We start from the raw sequence: 18,125 nt of genomic DNA, 5'->3' as shown, positions 1-18,125 counted from the left end.
TCTGCAAAAACAGAGACAGTCCTGGGTAGCCACAGCAGAATAGGACCCACACACTTTAAAGAGAAGAGAAACTATAGGCAGCTTATTTAACGTAGTGGTATAACCAATCTGCGCTGGAAGGAGCCTACACAGTAATCACAGTGGAACCTAACACCCAGAGCCCAGTGCCACTTTGACTGGCTGGAAGACCTGTGCCTGTTTTGACTTGGTAAAAGGTATCAAATGCAGTGCAGCAAGAGATTCAGACTGTTTCACGAGAACCCCAGCATCAGTGCATGCCACAGCACAAAGATTGCAAACCATATTACTCTCCTTCAGCTTGGAGGCTGCTCCAGAAATGCAAAGGCAAAGGAGTAAAAATAACTTGCACATTTAAATCCCAAGGTATACAATGTCAACTGAGCTATAACAGGTGTATGCCTTCCAAGGATTGGGCATTTAGCTTGTGCCAGCAAAGTCTAAGAGCATGGCCATTCAGTGATTTAAAAAAAAATAATAAATGCAACCTCATACAAATTATTAATTCCTTAAAATAAAGGGAATAGCCATATTTCCTTACCTGGAAATTCAAAAGACGATAGGTTTGGTTCAATTTCCATCATTCTTCTATCTTGTAAATAACTTCAAGCATTGATGGCTTCCCAAACAAGACGCTGCTTTATGCTGTATTTGCTTTTGTATGCTTTTAAAGAATATTCATGCTTTCATAAGAGTTACGGAGCAAAAGCTACCACTCCCCTCTAAGAAGAGCAATTCTAAGAATGCAGAAAAGATGCAAGACTCAAAACAGTTAGAGTAAGGCACCGTAAAAAGTGCTGGCCTGGATGGCAGGGGTATGTACTGGGTTTCGACGCCAGCTGGGAACCCCAACCATTTCTTGTGTGAATTCGTAACAACAGATCTGGTTTGCAACACGTCCTGTTGAAGATTTTCTATGGACAGAGCTTTGGGTCTCTGTCCTAACATTTCCCCTATTACGGACTGTAACAACTACTGGAAGGGATTTAGAGAATGGATCCTTCTTCTTTTTCTGTGATTTCTTCCCCTAGCCAACCTAACGATTTGGCCCTACGAGAAAGCTAGAAAACACACAACAATTCCTTGTATTACAGTTCTCAACTCCATTAATGAGGTGGCTCAGAAACTACTAACAGAAACAGAACCTGGGGACCATGCTACTTTTTTTTTTTTTTTTAAGTTAGTAGAGCTTGCCACTTCACTTGACAGGCTCACCTGCAGGGAATTTAGAGTCTTTTAAACAGAAAGCAGACATACAGATTTTTATGCCTTTCTCTGATCACCTCCAAGTGCCTGCCTGGCCATGGCTGCAATGCTTCTCCAGCCTAGCACGTCATGCTCGCTTTGAAGAACACCTCTGCGCTCCTTTAGCAAATGCATCACAGAGCACAGCTGGCTGCAAGATAAGCTCATGGAGATGTCAGAGGTTTCCAAGAGGGTCTCTTCAGCCACTTGGGCTTCCACTTGAGCGTGTGGTAGAATATGGTGGGTCCACAGGGGCCCAGAGGCAGATCTCTACATACTCATAGCAGCTGAGCAGACTGTGAATTATCACTTCAGTTCACACAAACAACAGCACCATGACAAACTGACTAAAGGCAAATGCGGTAGGACAGGATGCTTGCTTCTGCCCCTCTACACTATGGCTGCAACACAGCTTCTCTGAGGACACAGCCAGTCTTCTGCAGTACTTTCAGACAGTATTAAGTCATCTGGACAACTAACATCCGCATGAGATGTGTACCTAACCACTCAGTGATTTATAAGATGATTAACATGAAAACACGCATTCACACCAGTGTTAATTCAGATGTGGGAATTGCCCAAGAACAGCCATCAAGATGTAGTGCTGCAAGTGCATAAGAACTCCAAGGTGATGGAGGACAACCAGCTTTTTCAGGACAACTCGTCCACCCCATGCTTAACGAGGAGACACCTTTTACCAAGTCAAGGCAGCAACCGCAGCAGTGTAATAATATACATGGGACTCTTAATTAGAAAGTTATATTTAGTGTGGCTGCCCCTCTGAGGCCCTGCTGCTCTGTGGCAAGGCCTGGAAAGAAATGCCCTTAAATTAACTTCAGGTCTCGGCATTGTACAGATGAACAGATGCATTAAGAATTTTTGCCTTCCTCTAAAGCTTCCTGTGTTGCTCACATTACATTGACCTAAAGGACCGCTGGGTTTGTTCCAGCATGACTATTGCTAAGATAAGATAATGATTTTCATCCAGGGAAGAATAAAGCTGACAAGTACAAAGCCTCCTGTACTTTGTACAAGCACTCTAAGGTTGTGAGACTAAGGAGTCTCTAGCTGATGTCGCGCTGATCCCACAATATCTTTCTGAAGAAAGAGGAGATAAATTAAGCCAGGAAAATGAACATACAAACATACCAAGGAAATCTCTCTTACGCATACACACAAAACCAGCCAGAGTTTCCTCACAAGAGCCAGAGAAAGCATCATGGTCAAAGAAAAACCCAGTGCCATGGGATCACCAGCTTGGCAATTCTCAGGTCACAGAGTCTTGTGATGGAGGAGCTCTGTGCTCCCTGGGCACCGTATCAGGCTCTAGCAGCACAAAGACGATACAACACAACACGATACAACACAACATGACGCAACATACATAATTATTTCATGAACTCCAAGATGGTGTTAACATCATTCTTCTTGTACCCCCATACATTGCAGAACTGGAGGCTCTTGCCAAGACATGAGCTGCTTGTAGAAACGCAAGTCTCCTTGCACAGGCTGGGCATCACCTATTTCACCCACTACACTTGGTACAATGAGGGTGATGGGCAACAAAGACTGGGGAGAGGGCAGAAAGAGGGGGACTCACCTGTTGTGAGATTTCTGTTGATGGTCTCCTGGGACATACTATGCAGCCGCTTCATGTAATCCTCACTGTACCAGACCCGCAACTTCTCCCCAGGCCGGATGTCACGACAGGCACGGAAGTAAATCCTCTCACTGTGCTGGAAGGCCATCAGGTTCTGCTCCTTCTCCTCCCGGGATATGATCACGTACCTGAGGGTAGGGTGACAGGGCAGGCATGAAGCACAAACTTCTCTCCTACAGCCCCCCTTGCAGTGGGATGATAACCACGATGAGACCAGAATGACCTGAAGAAATAGCCATCGACACAGCCAAACTGGAAAGCATGAAGTTATAAGTAATGGTGTGCAAACTGCCAGAGGTACACGACAACAAGCATGGACACCCAGGGAACACCAAACCAGTGAGTCCATTTCTGCTGGGAAAGGGACTACAACAACGTACATCCAACCTGAAGGAGTATCTGCCAGTCATAGAGGTACAGTTTCTCAGTGGCAGAAGCTTCTTTGCCTAGTGATAAAAGCAAGGACTTCTGGATTCTCCACCATCACTTCACATCCCAGGCCTCCCTTGTTCTTGGGGACATCCTGAATATGGCAGGATTCTGCCAGTCTCTTCCCCATGCATCATCTTCATTTCTAAGAGAGTCTGTATTTCCTTGCTTCTCTCCTCTTGGACAAGCAAAACTGAGATGCTCAGAGAGAGATACACATTCAGTGTGCATAGGGGTATTCACTGACAGTCCAAAAGGAAATGAAGGTGTCAGTACTGGAAGGTTTTGCACTTGGACATTCAGCCCCGCAAATCTGGAGAAATCCTAACTGCCTGAAACACAACACTGCACTGCAGGATCTCCCAGCAGTGCTGACAAAAAGATCGCTTTCTGAGCATGGGATTTGTTTTCCTGATTTATGTCAGCAAAGTTTCAGCACAACAGAAACACAACAATTCACCACTCCAACCAACTTTTCTTCTGTGCACATTGATAAGACAAACATCTACAAGCAGGACCATATTATTCACCCTTTCACTCCTTGTTTTCTTGTCAGCAGACACGAAAAGGCTTGGTAATAATGGCTTCAGCTGCTGCCACTCACAGACTGATAACAATTGCCTGGGACTAGAAGACCTCAGAGCAGATCTGACTGGTTCACAGCTGAAAACTGCTTCCTGTCTTATGCCACTTGCCTCATTTATTTAGCACTTCCAGCTGCAGTGACACTAATGGAGGTGAGCACCATGCTGCCACTAGTTCTTGACCAAAAAATTGCTTATGGCTCACGAGTATTTCTCTGGCTTAAGGAAGCTGTCAATTTCTCCCCGAATGCTCTCTCCTTTTCTGGCCACAAGCATGCACGGATAAAGGCACTTGCCCTTGTGCATGAGATCACACTAACACGTAAGGTCACAAGCTCACTCAAACTTCCCACAAAACACAGAAAACACACTGGCAGTGTGTCAGACTGCCCACAGTTCAAGCAGTTCCAGTTTTAATGCCAAGCAACTGTGCACATGCCTGCAATCAGCTGTATTTTTCCCATGTTTGTTACCAGGATGCTCTGCAATCTTCAGCAGCTATTTAAGCAGCCAGCACAGGCGTTGCCAAAAAAGGCCAAACACTGACTTTTATTAACACTTTTTTTTTAAAAAAAAATAAAAATCACAAAACCAAATAAACCTTAGACCTCCAGCTTGTGCATTTGAGAAGGGATTGGAGCAGTGGGCTGGGAAGGAGGTTCTATGATGGTGCTCAGTTGCTATGCCAGGCTAACACTTCTGCCATTATTCACTGCCCTGCTAAAGCTGTGGTGGGCATTCAGACGGCCCTACCACAGCACTTTTGAGATGCGGCCATTTGCCAACATCAGTCTGATGCTCTGCAGCACAGGTGATTCTCAAAGACGCTCCCCCCAGTACCAGCAAAATGCCATGCTGCTTTCTAGTGACAGCCAAGGAGAGATCTTGCAGCTGTTCCACATCCCTCTGCTGCCCATGCCCTGCAGTCCCTGCTGCCTGCTAGCAGCACATCACCCAGCCATGTGCTCTAGCCTCCTGCCCGATGGCCACCGGAACTTGGAAACCTCACCAGGAAAGAGCCCTTAGCTGACAGCTGCTGAATAATCTGGCCTTTACTGCATTTCTTCAGCGCTGCTGGCAGCTAGGAGATGGTTTTGAGAAAGAAAGGTTTGTATCTGCAATGCTTTCCGGAGGTAATGTGAACGTGGATGAGATCATCCAATAAAAGAACATTTTTCCTGCCAACGCTGTCCAGCCCTGACTTGTTAGCCCTACAGGCACAAATTACACAGGTTAGGAAGGACTGTGACAAATCTATATGCCACTTTCAGACTAACGTGCTGCACAGGGCTGCTGCACATCATGGGTTTGAGGCAGGAGCATTCTTTTGGCCATAGGGAGCCATCTAAAACTCAGAGCCTGCTCAGCAAGGCAGGGACATGAACTGCCTCCTGAGGAGAGCCCCAGCCCAAAGCTCATAGCACAGAGGCAAGAAGCCACCTTAGTTCAGACATCTGAGAGAGGCAAGGCACCTCCAGGACAGAGAGTGTCATAAGAGCCCCCAACCCCTGCAGAAGCCAAGATGGGACCACCACTGTGGCAGGCCCTGCTACCTGGAGCTGCCAACTCAGACAAAAACTGCCATTTTGTCTGTCCTTAGGCACAGACCTCCCAGTACTGGGATGGACCAAGCTCATGTCAAGGCTTGAGAGCAATGCAGACTCTGTCCAGGCTGCTCAGGACAGGCCGTGTGACAGTTCTGGTACCAAAGGACAGCAGCTATAAGCTCCTGCTTGCTGCTGCAAGGCTTGGACCAACCCCACAGCTCCTTGCTCTGCAGGACCACTCTTCCTGCAGCCTTTCCAGCTCATCATTCTTTTCTAAACCACAGCTCTCTCAGGAAACCAATTTACCAAATTTTGGGTTAGTCCAGTGTGCACACTTTAAAAAAACAACTATCCAAGTGTTTTCTAGCTGACAGGGTACATTTTACCCCAGCCTCAGCAACCAGGAGAGATGGTGAGGAACAAAGGGAGACCCCCACAGCCAGGGGCTCAGGCCTCTAACCCTCTCCCCAGGATTTGCAGTATGCCTTCCCCTTCCCTCTGCTGACATCCTGCCAGCACAGAATACCACCAGGAAAAGGCCACATGCCTTTCCAAAATGGATGTGAGAAGCATCTCTGCAATGGGAGGTGCTGCAGCAATACTGCTTGAGGCCTATGGAGTGCCATCAACACCACACTCACCTTGGCCTTCTGATGCTGAGCACTCCTGAAGAGATTCATCACCTGTGACGGGTACAATCCAGAGTGACTTGATGCATGTTCAGACAAAAATTTGCTGAGAGAAACAAATGACTCAACGGCAGCTCTGTTAAAAGTGTTATATATTTATTGTAATCGTAACAAAAATACTTTGAGAATTTTTTAGCATGGACAAGACATGAGGATAGTGGGTTGAGCACAGTAGTTTGCTTTGACACGAGCACTTACTTCAACAGCCAGTTAACATACTGTGTACAAGAGTAAGTATCCTTAGCGAGCCAGTACAGAAAAGCCACTCCACTGAGGGGTCTACACAGGACAGGCAAGAAATCCCCAGATCTGGGCCAATTTGCAACAGTTCATAGAGGAAACTGTGGGAGAACAATCTACAATTTCCCCCTGTGGGGGGCTGTACTGACAACTGCAGTTCCTGTGCCAGGACTACACATTCTCTCTCTAAAGCCTTTTGCACAGGCAAACTGATGGCAGCAATGATACCAACAGCATTCCTAATTCCCCAAGAGCTCAGTACTGCAGGGAGCCTCCTCCTCTGCTGACCTGAGGGTTCCTGCATGGAAGGAACTTCCCCCCGCACCCTCAGACAACATCAAAGGAGCTAATCGCATCAAGTATATCCATGGGAGAACATCAGAAGGGACCAAATATTATAAAAATATAAAATATTATCTCTGATATATAGCAGCAGCACTGTAATGACTCAGAAAGCCTTTAAAACATATCACCATTTTTCAGTTCTCTGTGATTCATATTATGAAATCCACTTCTAGCATTTTCCCCAACATTTCCTTTAAGAAGCCATGTTTGCAGAATACAAACAGTACAAGAGAAGTAAAAGGATGTCCTCTCAGGAAGGTAAGCACTACAAGGAGCTTCCTCTGTACGAAACCAAAGTGGGCCACTCTTCAGAAGAAAGGAAGGTTCTCTCTTAACTAGAGCTCTGCTTCCTTGAACAAGGGCCTTTTACCACACCACTAAAAATAAATTTCTTGAGTTAGAACTACAGAACAACTAAAGAGAAAAAAAGAAAAAGCACATCAGGAATGTCTGACGCAGGAGACATACAGTCACTGGAGAAGCTAGTGCACTATGTTTTCAAAGGACAGGCCAAACAGATTAATGAAGAAGATCCTCCAAGAACACATATGACACCCTTCTCCTACTCTGTGCTGCCTATGTTCAGTTCCTGCTGAAATTTATACAGCTTTTTGGTCAAGCCTATAGCTCACACGTGGAACGATGCTGGGCACTCACATTGATTTGAATAGTTTTCTGCAATCCATCTGTACCCACAATAGGACAGCCCAGAGTGGTGTGCTAATTGCGTGCAGGTACCACCTCAATGCTCTTCCCTGCTGGGGCATGACATGATAATAACCCAGACATATTCAGAGATGGGGCAGCACAGTAGGTGCAGATGTGCAAATCAAGCAGGGAACAGTCATGCTGTAAAAAGAGCTGCCAAATACATTACCTCCACCTGAGGTGACATTATTAAAGCCTATTTTCAGAATTGGAATTGTACATGGAAACATCACACAGGAGTAAAGAACTAAAATGTTTTAACTGTTCTTTCTTGCATATGTATGGGAGTAGGAAGCAGTACTAAGATAACACGTTCAAGATCTTATACTATATAGCTTGGAATTTAGATGTAAACTTTTCACAATAGGAGACTATAGCACAGATTCCATCCCAAATAATACTAAGCAAGTCCAAAGCAATTGTATTGAAGTCAGAGTCACAGTGACACAAACAAACTGTTCTCAAGGGCAGAAGCCCTGTCTCTTCCCTTATTTCTAGGCAGTCTCTTAGATACTATGGAGAGAGAGGTGGTTCAAAACTGAAGATTACAACACAAAAGAAAATAATATGATATAATTGTGTTTAAGAGCCATCACATACGAAATAATCTCATTTTAACTTCAGCTGTGAAAGGAGATGTAAGTTTCACGTAGACTGGAGGAGAAAAAGATTAAACTCTTATTTGAATGCATGTGGTACTACAGCATGCAGGCACATACCAGATCAGCCCTTCTCAGCAGTCTAATGCCATGAAGAGCTTGGATCTCCTCTCTTGTCATTCTGATGGCAGAAAGATCTTGCTGCATTGTGCTTGCTTCCCTTCCTTGCACATGCTCTGCTTTTACATACCTTTTCCCACACCTATGCCTAAGAGTCACAAGTAAGCCCTGAATTGCCCATTATTACTGAGCACAAGATAAAAATAATGAGCAAGAAATCTTTAGAGCTGTAAAGGATGCACCTATTAGTTAAGACTCCACACTGTGCATATGGTAATTTGCAGGAAGATGATGGGAAATCAGTAGTAGGGTCAATCTGTAGGTTGATAACAAAGCGAGTTCTCTAGGACACTGTCTCAGTAAATAATGATTTGCAGGCACAGTAAGAGATAATGATTCCTACTGCATCCATCTCTTAGCTTATAAAGCACTTAAAGCATGGGGAAAATAGTTATATCTTCTAGTTTCTATGAATAGGAAGATGCCCTACATCCCAAGCTCTGTAAGGCCTGAGATTCCTCTTTGTCAGTGCAGGGGGACAGCCATATTACTCAGCTGCTGTAATTCACAGTGCTTTGTTAGATGTTAGCAGAGGGACAGATGGGTTGGGTTTGGCTGCTAACCTTCCCCGCATAGTCTGAATATACTTGGAGAGGCCATGAGAGCATGCAGCAGCTCTGGACAGGGAAACCTTCTTTACTTTATTTAAAGCAGACTAAATATTGTGTTTTCTCTTTCGTGATCTGGTAGTCCGTGCAGGAGTGGTCTGTTTTGGAGGCAGTTGGTTACACTCTGCACCGGGCTCAGGGGGTGGTTTTGAGCAAGCTGCTTGCAGAATAGGCCCCCACTTGACACTAGGGCTCTGCATCCTATGAAAACTCTGGACTCCATCACGGATTTCTGATAGGGTCTGGCACATTTGGCCAACCTGGCTGGTGAGGTCAGTCATCTTCTGACCAATGACATGCATGCTTTCTGCCATGTCCCTTTGAATAGCCACCAGCTCCTGGCAGAACTGCCTGAACAGGTCTGTTTGTTGCAGGTGGGAATGAAGAAGCTGGCGATCAAAGCTGGAGAGAGGCGGGCTCCTTGTCCGGGGACGTGGGGATCTGCAGGATGAGGAGGTGCGCGGTGAGGGACGGTGCAGTTCCTGCCTTTGGCTGATAGCTTCTGAGTGCTCCGACGAGGAAGAGGTGTGGAGGAAGGAGGGCCTGGAGAGATGACTGATTTCTACACTGGCCCTCTGCAGCGATGAGGAGTGGTGCTCCTGAGAAGTTCCTGGCATCTCCTCCTCTTCATCAGCTTAAACAAAAGAGGAATCAGGAATCATTAATGCGAAATCCCCCACAACTCTGACTTCTGTTTCAAGATATTACAAAAAACATGAAAAAAAGTCTTCCCCCACCCCTGCAGCCTGTAGCTCATGGTGAGTAAGTCAACGTGCACTTGCTGCAATGTTAGCAGCTGGTTAACAAGCCTCATTACAGAGGCCTGAAGAGCAGGTGAACTCATCCAACAGAGAAGGAATCCAAGCTGCCATGGTATCCTGCAAATAACATTACTCATAACTAGAAGATAAGTCAATTTCAGACAGTAGCAATGACTCACTTTCCCCAAAACCACAACTAGCTAGAACACTCCAATTTTTTGGAGGGACAAAGGTTCTTGGCCATTAGTCCAGCTCCAAAACATCCCTGACACATTTTGTTCCTTATGCAGAATTGCTGCACCCATACTATTTCTTACATCCTCATCACCAAGAAAGACATAGACACAGAACTCACTGCTCACAAAGTCTGTACTGCAATGTGGCTTGCCACCTCTGAGCAAGGTAACCACACAGGCAGGCATAGAAGAAAAACAAAAACCAAAGCAAAATAGCACTGAAAATTTCTTATTAGACTGATAAATATCTAGTGATTTGTCAGTTTGTGTGAGCAACCATGCCAAGCATAAGAAAAGATGTCATTTCTCTTGTTACAACTGCACTCTACCTGCTTGCTCAAGGAATATTAATTTTACCTCTGAAACAGAACAACTGGCTTCCAAGATAAATGTAAAGAATGACCACGTACCACTTGTCACTACTTGAAAGATTTTTCTCCTTGCATTCCTACTAGCACTGTTACATCAGATAAAAGATTTTGTCCTTACTTTCCTACTAATATTGTTATGTCAGATATAAGTTAAGATCTAATGTGGTAGGACAGTGCCATCCGTCAAGTATTAGTTACATTGTTTCCAACAAGCTATCCCTTCCTTCTCTCCTGTGTATCCCTAAAAGCTCACAGACCAAGAAGTTCCACTTCCAGACAAGGAAAACATAAGTATGCATCTGGGGAAAGACTCAAAAACCAGTTTGGAGTTCAACACTGGAAGGTATCCAAGAGTTGTAGTGCAAGAAGATTAACTTAGAAAGTGGGGTCAGTAGTTTCTTAAAAGAAATGTTGAGAAGGGAGCCACTACCATCTACTTTTTCCAACAGTACTTGCACTGAGCCTTCAGACTGCTAGCAAGAAACCATTACTGGCCTGGCTTCATAGCACAACTGTTGAGGATCACTGAGCTACCCCCAGGAGCCCTTCTGAAAGACAGTCACCATGCAGTGATCCACTAGTGGTAGGCAAGGGCTCACAGCTTGAGAGCATTGCTATTTTAATGTGATACATGCAAGACGAAGAAATCCTAATCCTTCACAAATACTCCTTCACAGACTGGAGGCAGTTGTTCTTCATCTACTGTTGTTCTCTGTCTTGTAGGATTAGATCAGGCTTATGATCTGTTAAGAAAGTGGAATCCATTATCTACCCTTAGAAGACAGAATGAAAAAGGACTAGATAATCAGATAAGGATGATCTCAACTTTCCTTCAATCCATCTCATCACCCCATAATCACCAGAGAAGGCAGGACTGCCTTGAAACAAAACACTGCAGCACGACCTGGCTTGACGGGCAACACAGCACCTCACAAAACACACAGTGCTCTTCCAGCGTCAAACTGAGAAAGGCAAGCATAAGACAAAGAGGTGTTAAGGCAGTAATACTTACAGCTTGTTGACGGGCTGTCAACCACATCCAGATCCGCTCTCCGGAAGCTGTGCACATGGTGTGATGAATGCAGCGTTGACTCAATAGCTCTCTCATGGGCGGTCAGTACGATGGCCGAGGGCCGCCCCTTGCTGCTGGGGCTAGAAAGGGATCTCTGCATGAATGCCAGTTTGTCCTTGGTCCTTCTCTTCATGTCGTCCCATCTGTGTTTAATGTCTTTTACAGACCTGGGGACCTGGCTGACTGATGTGATCTGTCTGGCTATGTCTTCCCAGATCTTGTCCCTGTCAGCATGAGACAGACGCACTGTCTGCCTCCCAAATAGCATAGCTTCATTTCGGGTCACCTCAGTGACCAGAATGTCCAATTCTTCTTTGGAAAACTTGGGCTTCCTCTTTCGTTCAGCCATGTTCCTTGAGTTGAACATCCCATAAAGCACAATTGGATAAAAGGAAATCAGCACAAAGCATCCCCCTCCATCCAACAACTTGACCAGTGTTGCACTTGGGCAGAGGAGTTTGGTGGGATCAAGCTACCCCCTCACCTGTAACAACCTCAGTTTTCTCTCAATCGTACCACGAAAAGGTAGCCACTTTGTTTTTAAGAAGCAACTTTCAAGCTTTAAAAAAAAAAACAAACAACAAAAAACAAATACCAAGCGAGACCAGTGTGAAAGAGCCTTCCTAGCTTTACAGTTATAATGCAGTTTTACATTTAGCCTGATGCTGTAGCATAAGTATGAGGATTTCAGTACTGCTTCATTATCAGCTTCTGCAGTTTGTGTACAGAAAAAAGAAAAAAAAAAAAGCAAGAAGACTTTCAATTGAATTCATGAATTAGCTGCTAAGGTGACATTGCTTGAAAACAGGCTCCTGAGGAAATATAAAGGTTTGAAACGTACCTTACTGTTCTGCCTGGCAGAACACACAAGGCAAGCTTACATCACCCTCTCTATTAAAACTCATAGAATCTCATGCAGAGGCTACACTAAATTAGATTTTTATTTTTTTTTTTTTTCCCCAGGGTAAAGAGATCTTAAGCAGTTCCATTGGCAATTTCTGTCCTTTGTTCTTCCTAAAGAAAAGTCTCTTCTTCAGCACCAGGTACTGAGCTTCCAACATTTGTCTGCTTCAGAGCGACCATTTATTTTACCAGAAATGGTTGCCATTTCCTATTGTTCTCAAAAGGAATGAGGCCACCCACTTGCTTTTCTTGGCCAGGCTTTGCTGCCATTGCTGCTGACAGGAGCCCGTGCCTAGCTTCTACTGCTTTAAGAGAACAATGTGTAGCCTAAGGCCATTGAGAAGAAAAAAAAAACAAACAAAAAACCAAAGTTTTAGTCCTAAATATTGTTTTTCATTGGGGTCAGTAAGGGGGAAGAGCAGATCTACTCCCTATGGAAGGAGAACATACCACGTGAATATGTTGTTCTATATATAAACAAATGGGATTACAGACAGAGGAGTAAACCACGGCTTGGGCAATGAAAACCTGTGTATAAATAAGCAATGTAGCACTGGAGAGATCAGGCAGCCACAGACAAGCTGGGCCATGGAGAAATCCTAATGCCTGCCTTTATCTGAACACCGGCAGAGCAAAATAAGAGGTCAAAATGTGCTTTAGAAAGACTGTTTTTTCATGTCTTCAAACAGTTAAAAGCAAGTATGACTTCTTTTTATGAGGTCAACTTTTTCAGTGTTCACGTGATACAGTTCTAGGAATTTTAAATGGAAGAATTTTAAAATGAAATCTGTGTCAGCACGGACTTCTGGTTGAGAACACAACAAATTTGAGGTAGAACACTTCAGTGTTAACAAAAATCACTCCCAAAAGTTGTTACTGCAAACCTAGAAAACTAATGTTTAGAAAGGATACCAAAATGTAACACGGTAGAAAGAAAACATCTTAAGAGTTTGGACACCTAACAACCTTAGTACTGCTCTGAAGCATCACCGTGAGATGGAATATCTATCTGCTTCCCCATATGCTTTCTCTTTTTGGTCCTAAATTAAGTGAAAGCAATGAAGCTGTCGTTAGTATTATTGTCATCTTAGGGAAAAAAAAAATCCCACTAGGATAGCTCGGGACTTCCTCTTCCAATTAGACTTAATCCTAAAATCCTGGCTCCATGTCCTCTCACAGAGAGACTTCAGCAACCTCAAAATACTTTCTGAAAAGTTAGTACAAGCCAAAGGCCTCTGCTGTTTTCTTACTCATTCCATGCTGGTGATGGCCCTGCTGGAACCTCTTGCCTTTCAGCACTGCCATGGCTCAGCAGAAATGAAAGGCACACTTCTGGACTGCAGACTAAGAAAAGCTTACAGAAAGGCAAAGCAGCTTCTGTCAGCCATCATCCTTGTTTCTCCTTCATGCTGCATGTACCCACAGAACTATTAAACACTTCATGCATAGAAACAAGACCCCAGTGAAAAGCTCCTCAAGTGAAAAGGAGTAACGATATTTTGTAAAATGTCCCTTGGTAGAGAAGAGCCTGCAAAACATAATTCACTCTGGAGTTGCTCAGACCCTTCTAATGAGATTAGGAAATCCGTGCTCTCTCTACCCTGCAGAATCCATGGCTGCTGTCATCAACACAGCTGCACCAATGGGGCATTTTCACCCCTTTTTGCCCTTCCCAGACAGAGTTATCTCATCAGGCACATTCAGCACAACCTGGGGCAGACTCAGCTTTCAGATTTCAGGGCTTCCTCTCATTAGCTCCAAGAGGACTTTGGTCAAAACTATTTAAGACTATGCAAGTACTGCAATAGTACACTAGCCACATAAAGAGTTCCGGCCACTTTTAATCATGAATTCAATTAATGTTAGCTTCCCAGTGGGAATATTAACCTCCTCCTCCTAAAAACGCAGACAGTTTTACTGCTTTCTCTCAGTGATCTTTGTCCCTTCATGCACTTCCCCTAGCATGCAAGTTATCACATGAAACAGTCACTGTTAGCTGCAGGCACCTCGATGGGGATGTTGAGTGGCTTTTACCAGGCTCCAGAGGAAGCCCAGCAGTAGGGCTATGAATTTACAACTTAAGCCAGGTCAATCTGGAAGTGCAAGACTACAACTAACAAACCAAAAGTGAAGTCATAAACTACAACAGTGGGCACTTGATCACTCTACAAAAACATTAAACAGCTCTACTTTTCTTTGCCTCTAAGAAGCAAGCATGTAATTTCTTCAGAGCCCTGGGAAAAGAAATCTACAGTGATTATATGCTGCAGCACTTCAGTATCCATTTGCACTGCATAGCTTTCAGTCTCTAGCACCTAAGAACCTTCTATCAAGTGGAAAAATTAACAGAGACCAGTATATGAAGCTCAACAAAATGACTCATGTATAGATTGGTGGCTTTTCCTGAACACACAGACAGACAGTGATCCTAATATCTATAAGTATGCATATGTACACAAAATAATTATTTTTGAAGAGGTCTTGTAAAATCAATAGAGCAGTTCATTGCTTAAGAACCTATTGACCCAAGACGGTCCTATTTTGAGCAGGCTAATTTACAGAGATCCCTTCCAAAATCTATTATTCAATGTAGATCAACATGCACATGTCTCCATTATAAGGAGGATAGAGGAAGATACACAGAACGATCTTGTACCCCATGGCCTTTTTTGTCACTGTGATTGGAGGGAGAAGGAGACCAAGAGGAAGGCAAAGGACAAAGAGATGAAGAAATCTTGCACTAACCTTTTCACAGGGGCTGAGGGAGAGGATGAATTTGAGCTGTGCCAGAAACCTGAGAACTGAGATAGTCACATGTAAGAAAGGAGAGACTATATATACCAAAATCAGCCTGGAAACTCCACACGAGGCACAGCACTCCAGCAAGTTGTTTAGGCACTACCAGTTTGCAGATGCTTCCTTATCTTGTACCTCAATCCAGGCAAAGTGATACAAATATATGGTGGGAGAGTTTCCTGGATTTTCTTTCTTAGTGTCTTTCAGTTTCTGGTCAGATTTATTTATTTATTTAAGTAATATACCCATAAACCAAGTAACAGAACTTCCTCAGAAGCAACCAGGAGCAACAGTTGGTGGTTTGTGTCCAAGAAAGCAACAATTTCATCTGAGTGTCACCGTGATTTGTGGTGTTCGGTCATTGAGTCCCCAGAAACGAAACAACAGAGGAGGAGGTTTACACACATCCCTACAGTTCAAAGCCATGAAGTTTTGTACAGTAGTAGAAACAGCAGTGCTTTACACTAGACAAAGCATTATTCTGGTGCCAGTGGCCAGATTAAGAGAACATGCTCTCAGCATCAGGAGCTTCTCGACTGATTGACTAAGGAGGGAAAGGGCAAGAGGATGTTACCATTGCCATGCCATCTGCTATGCTTTGTACTCCTTCCTTCCTTCCACTGCCCTGGGTAAACTTAAAACAGCAAGTGCTGTGATGTACAAATTGTTCTCAGAGGGAACATGAAAATGGACTCAGATGTGGCAGTCAAACAACAAAAACAATAGCCAGATCTACAAGAAGAGAGAGGAGTCAGACCAAGCTCCCCTCCCCATGCCATACCCACCTACCCAGAGGGTGAGTAGATCTGCTTTGCAAAGCACTCCATCTGTGAGTGATGGCAAAGAGCATCATCTGAAAAACAAAAAGAGCGCTGTCTACAGCGTCCTGCAAGTACAATTTCTGTGGGTAATCTCTGTGACACATAACGTCTTCGCACAGGATATCGTGGGCATCTCTATTTGAAAGCTGGTTATGTACAAAAGCAGTGATTATTGAAGACTGGTATCTTCACATGTACTGTCAGTCAGCCTCCAGGTAATACTGCTATTTGAAACATTTTTCAAGAGTAAAACCAGGAAGATCAGTAAGGTTGGTATAGCCTGCACATGCCCTCCAAGACATACTTCCCTGGAAGAGCTGCAAACACCCTCTTAACTCCCCCTGCCCTTTTCACAGTTTCAACTTCCTTGCTTTTCAAGGCTGTAAAAAAATAGTCCAGATCATACTCATCTTTAGATGTAATCATAGCAAATACATGTTTAAATGAGAACAGTCCATTCTTTGGTGCTGGGACCATGAGTAGAGCCCATATAAATCCAGATATCAAACTGATGTCAGCGGTACTAGAAAGAACAGTTAATCATACAAGTTTTGCTTTCCAAGATTGTTTCCTCCCAGTTTCACTGTCATCCAGCCCACATAAAGAAGTGATATAATAAAAGCAGAAAAATCTCACAGATTTCTAAGTTAATTATTTAATTCAATATACACATTGTCCCCTTACCTAATTGTCCCCTGCACAGCTGCTTCTTTTTGGAGCGACAACTCCAGTTTCAGCATAGGACTAAGGGTTTCTCCCATCCAGTAGTAAACTGCCACAACTACCGGAATACTTACATAAGAATGAGATCTGCTAAACCTCACAAGCATACCTGTTAAAATAGCTGCTATCAGTGCACAGACTCAAATGGAGCAAGAGTTGATACAACCAGCTTTCATCAGCTACATTGGTCTTGCATCCGCCTGTATTTTGTGCCTCTAGTGACTTGACAATTGAAATTCTGAGACATCTGGGCCAAAAAACCAGTTAACTTCAACACTAACTTCATCTTTTAAAAAAATAAATAAATAAAGCCTTCTTGACAACAGCTGCCTCCAAAATTCAATGCCTGAAAGCAGGATTGGTCCAAATGTGGGACTGGCCACAGTATGCAATGATGTCCCAGTCCGGTGACTCACAAGGAGTCCTGCACAAGGACACTTCAGAGCTTTGACTGTGCCTCAAGAGGCTGCAGAAATGACCTACATATGCGGATATTTGAAGCACTGCGTTGTTTTGCAGACGTTTTCTCTTACCACTTCAGTCAACAAACCAGAGCCAGCTGCACTCTTGGTTCAATACTCTTATTTGGGTCCTGCTTTCTCAAGTCCCTGGGCCAGCAGAGGGAGCGCAAGCACACTCACAGTCCCTGCATTAGGAGCTGCAGCAACTCACACCATGTTTCTCTTAACACAGCAGAGCTGATACTACTAATGACAGTCATCACAGACAGCTGTTTCAAGTGAAACTCAGATCGGGGAAAAAAAGCACATCTTTCTATGTCTGTCAAACAGGAAAGGACAAAAACCCCAAACAGAATAAATTACTTTGGGGATCATGCAAAGCATTTTTCAAATTTCTGAACATAAAGGAAAAAAAAAAAGAAAAAAGAAAAAAAAAAAAGAAAAAAAGGAGTGAGATCGGCCAGCATTTCTAAAGGTGGATAAACAGGCTTTTCTTTATCATTTGTCCTCATTCCAGAAAACAACCATCCTCTATACACATCCTTGTTTTAGTTCCTGTCATTGAAACTGACTCGGAAGGGGTTCTCAACACAGCAAACCCTGAAAGAATGTGAGCAAAATCTCCGTGGAAGTATCTGTTGTTCAGGTTTGTTTTCCTGTCACACAAAACAAGGAGTGTTTGATGGCCTCTCTGGAACACAAAGCCCCAGAAGGGTAGAAAGAAGAGAGCTGGACTCACCTCATCCAGTTTGCTTTGGTTTCATCTGTCCCATCAATGGATTTGTAGCGGTTGTTCTTGTCAACTATCTGCAGGACAGAACAAATGCAGCATATGAACTGGCTGGTTCTGACAGAAGGCAGACTTTGACTTCCAGATTGGCTCTGCTTCCAGCCTCAATTCAGATCATGAAACAATGCATGGCAGTTGAATCAATGAATCTAAACTTGCCCAGTCCTGCAGACTGCTGCACTGGATATTTGTGTGGAAGCCACTCTGAACTAAGAGACTTCTTCCCATTACAAATACCTGTAACATGGCACTATGGATGCAGCTGACAAAATGGCTAAGTCCCCAAATACATAAGATGAACCTCCCCTACATGCCAGAGCTGATACACACATTCATTTT

General features: G+C 43.9%; 2 protein-coding genes across 5 annotated transcripts in view; both read right to left on the bottom strand.

Annotated features, from left to right (window-relative positions):
• Nucleotides 1-18,125, bottom strand: part of PRDM11 (PR/SET domain 11) — a 45,481-nt gene that overhangs the window by 10,410 nt on the left and 16,946 nt on the right. For 3 of the 4 annotated variants that reach the window (XM_015864486.3, XM_015864485.3, XM_032445181.2), the window contains exons 5-6: nucleotides 17,736-17,803; nucleotides 2,864-3,051 (exon numbers count right to left, since the gene is read on the bottom strand). In XM_015864486.3, the coding sequence (XP_015719972.2) occupies nucleotides 2,864-3,051; nucleotides 17,736-17,803 (256 nt within the window). Of the gene's footprint in view, nucleotides 1-559; nucleotides 2,666-2,863; nucleotides 3,052-17,735; nucleotides 17,804-18,125 lie in introns of those variants that run through there. The other variant, XM_032445182.2, reaches the window with a different exon arrangement.
• Nucleotides 6,252-15,840, bottom strand: LOC146760717 (uncharacterized). Its single transcript, XM_085548691.1, has 4 exons — nucleotides 15,781-15,840; nucleotides 14,941-14,996; nucleotides 11,233-11,645; nucleotides 6,252-9,486 (listed from the first exon to the last, which is right to left on the bottom strand). Exons 3-4 carry the CDS (start codon nucleotides 11,639-11,641, stop codon nucleotides 8,900-8,902), a joined length of 996 nt encoding a protein of 331 aa, XP_085404817.1. The 5' UTR covers nucleotides 11,642-11,645; nucleotides 14,941-14,996; nucleotides 15,781-15,840; the 3' UTR covers nucleotides 6,252-8,899.

Source organism: Coturnix japonica, chromosome 5 (assembly GCF_054131305.1).
Source record: "Coturnix japonica strain WE chromosome 5, WE-NBRP24, whole genome shotgun sequence".
Classification (NCBI taxonomy): Eukaryota; Metazoa; Chordata; class Aves; order Galliformes; family Phasianidae; genus Coturnix; species Coturnix japonica.
Note: the sequence above shows the minus strand (reverse complement) of the source record. Positions and strands in the feature narration are given on the sequence as shown.

What these genes read in the sequence shown, in the direction of transcription:
- LOC146760717 (XM_085548691.1), bottom strand. Translation starts at nt 11,641, where the DNA reads ATGGCTGAACGAAAGAGGAAGCCCAAGTTTTCCAAAGAAGAATTGGAC. An exon ending in TGACAGCCCGTCAACAAGCT is followed by an intron (nt 9,487 to 11,232) that starts GTAAGTATTACT and finishes CTTTTGTTTAAG; the next exon opens with CTGATGAAGAGGAGGAGATG.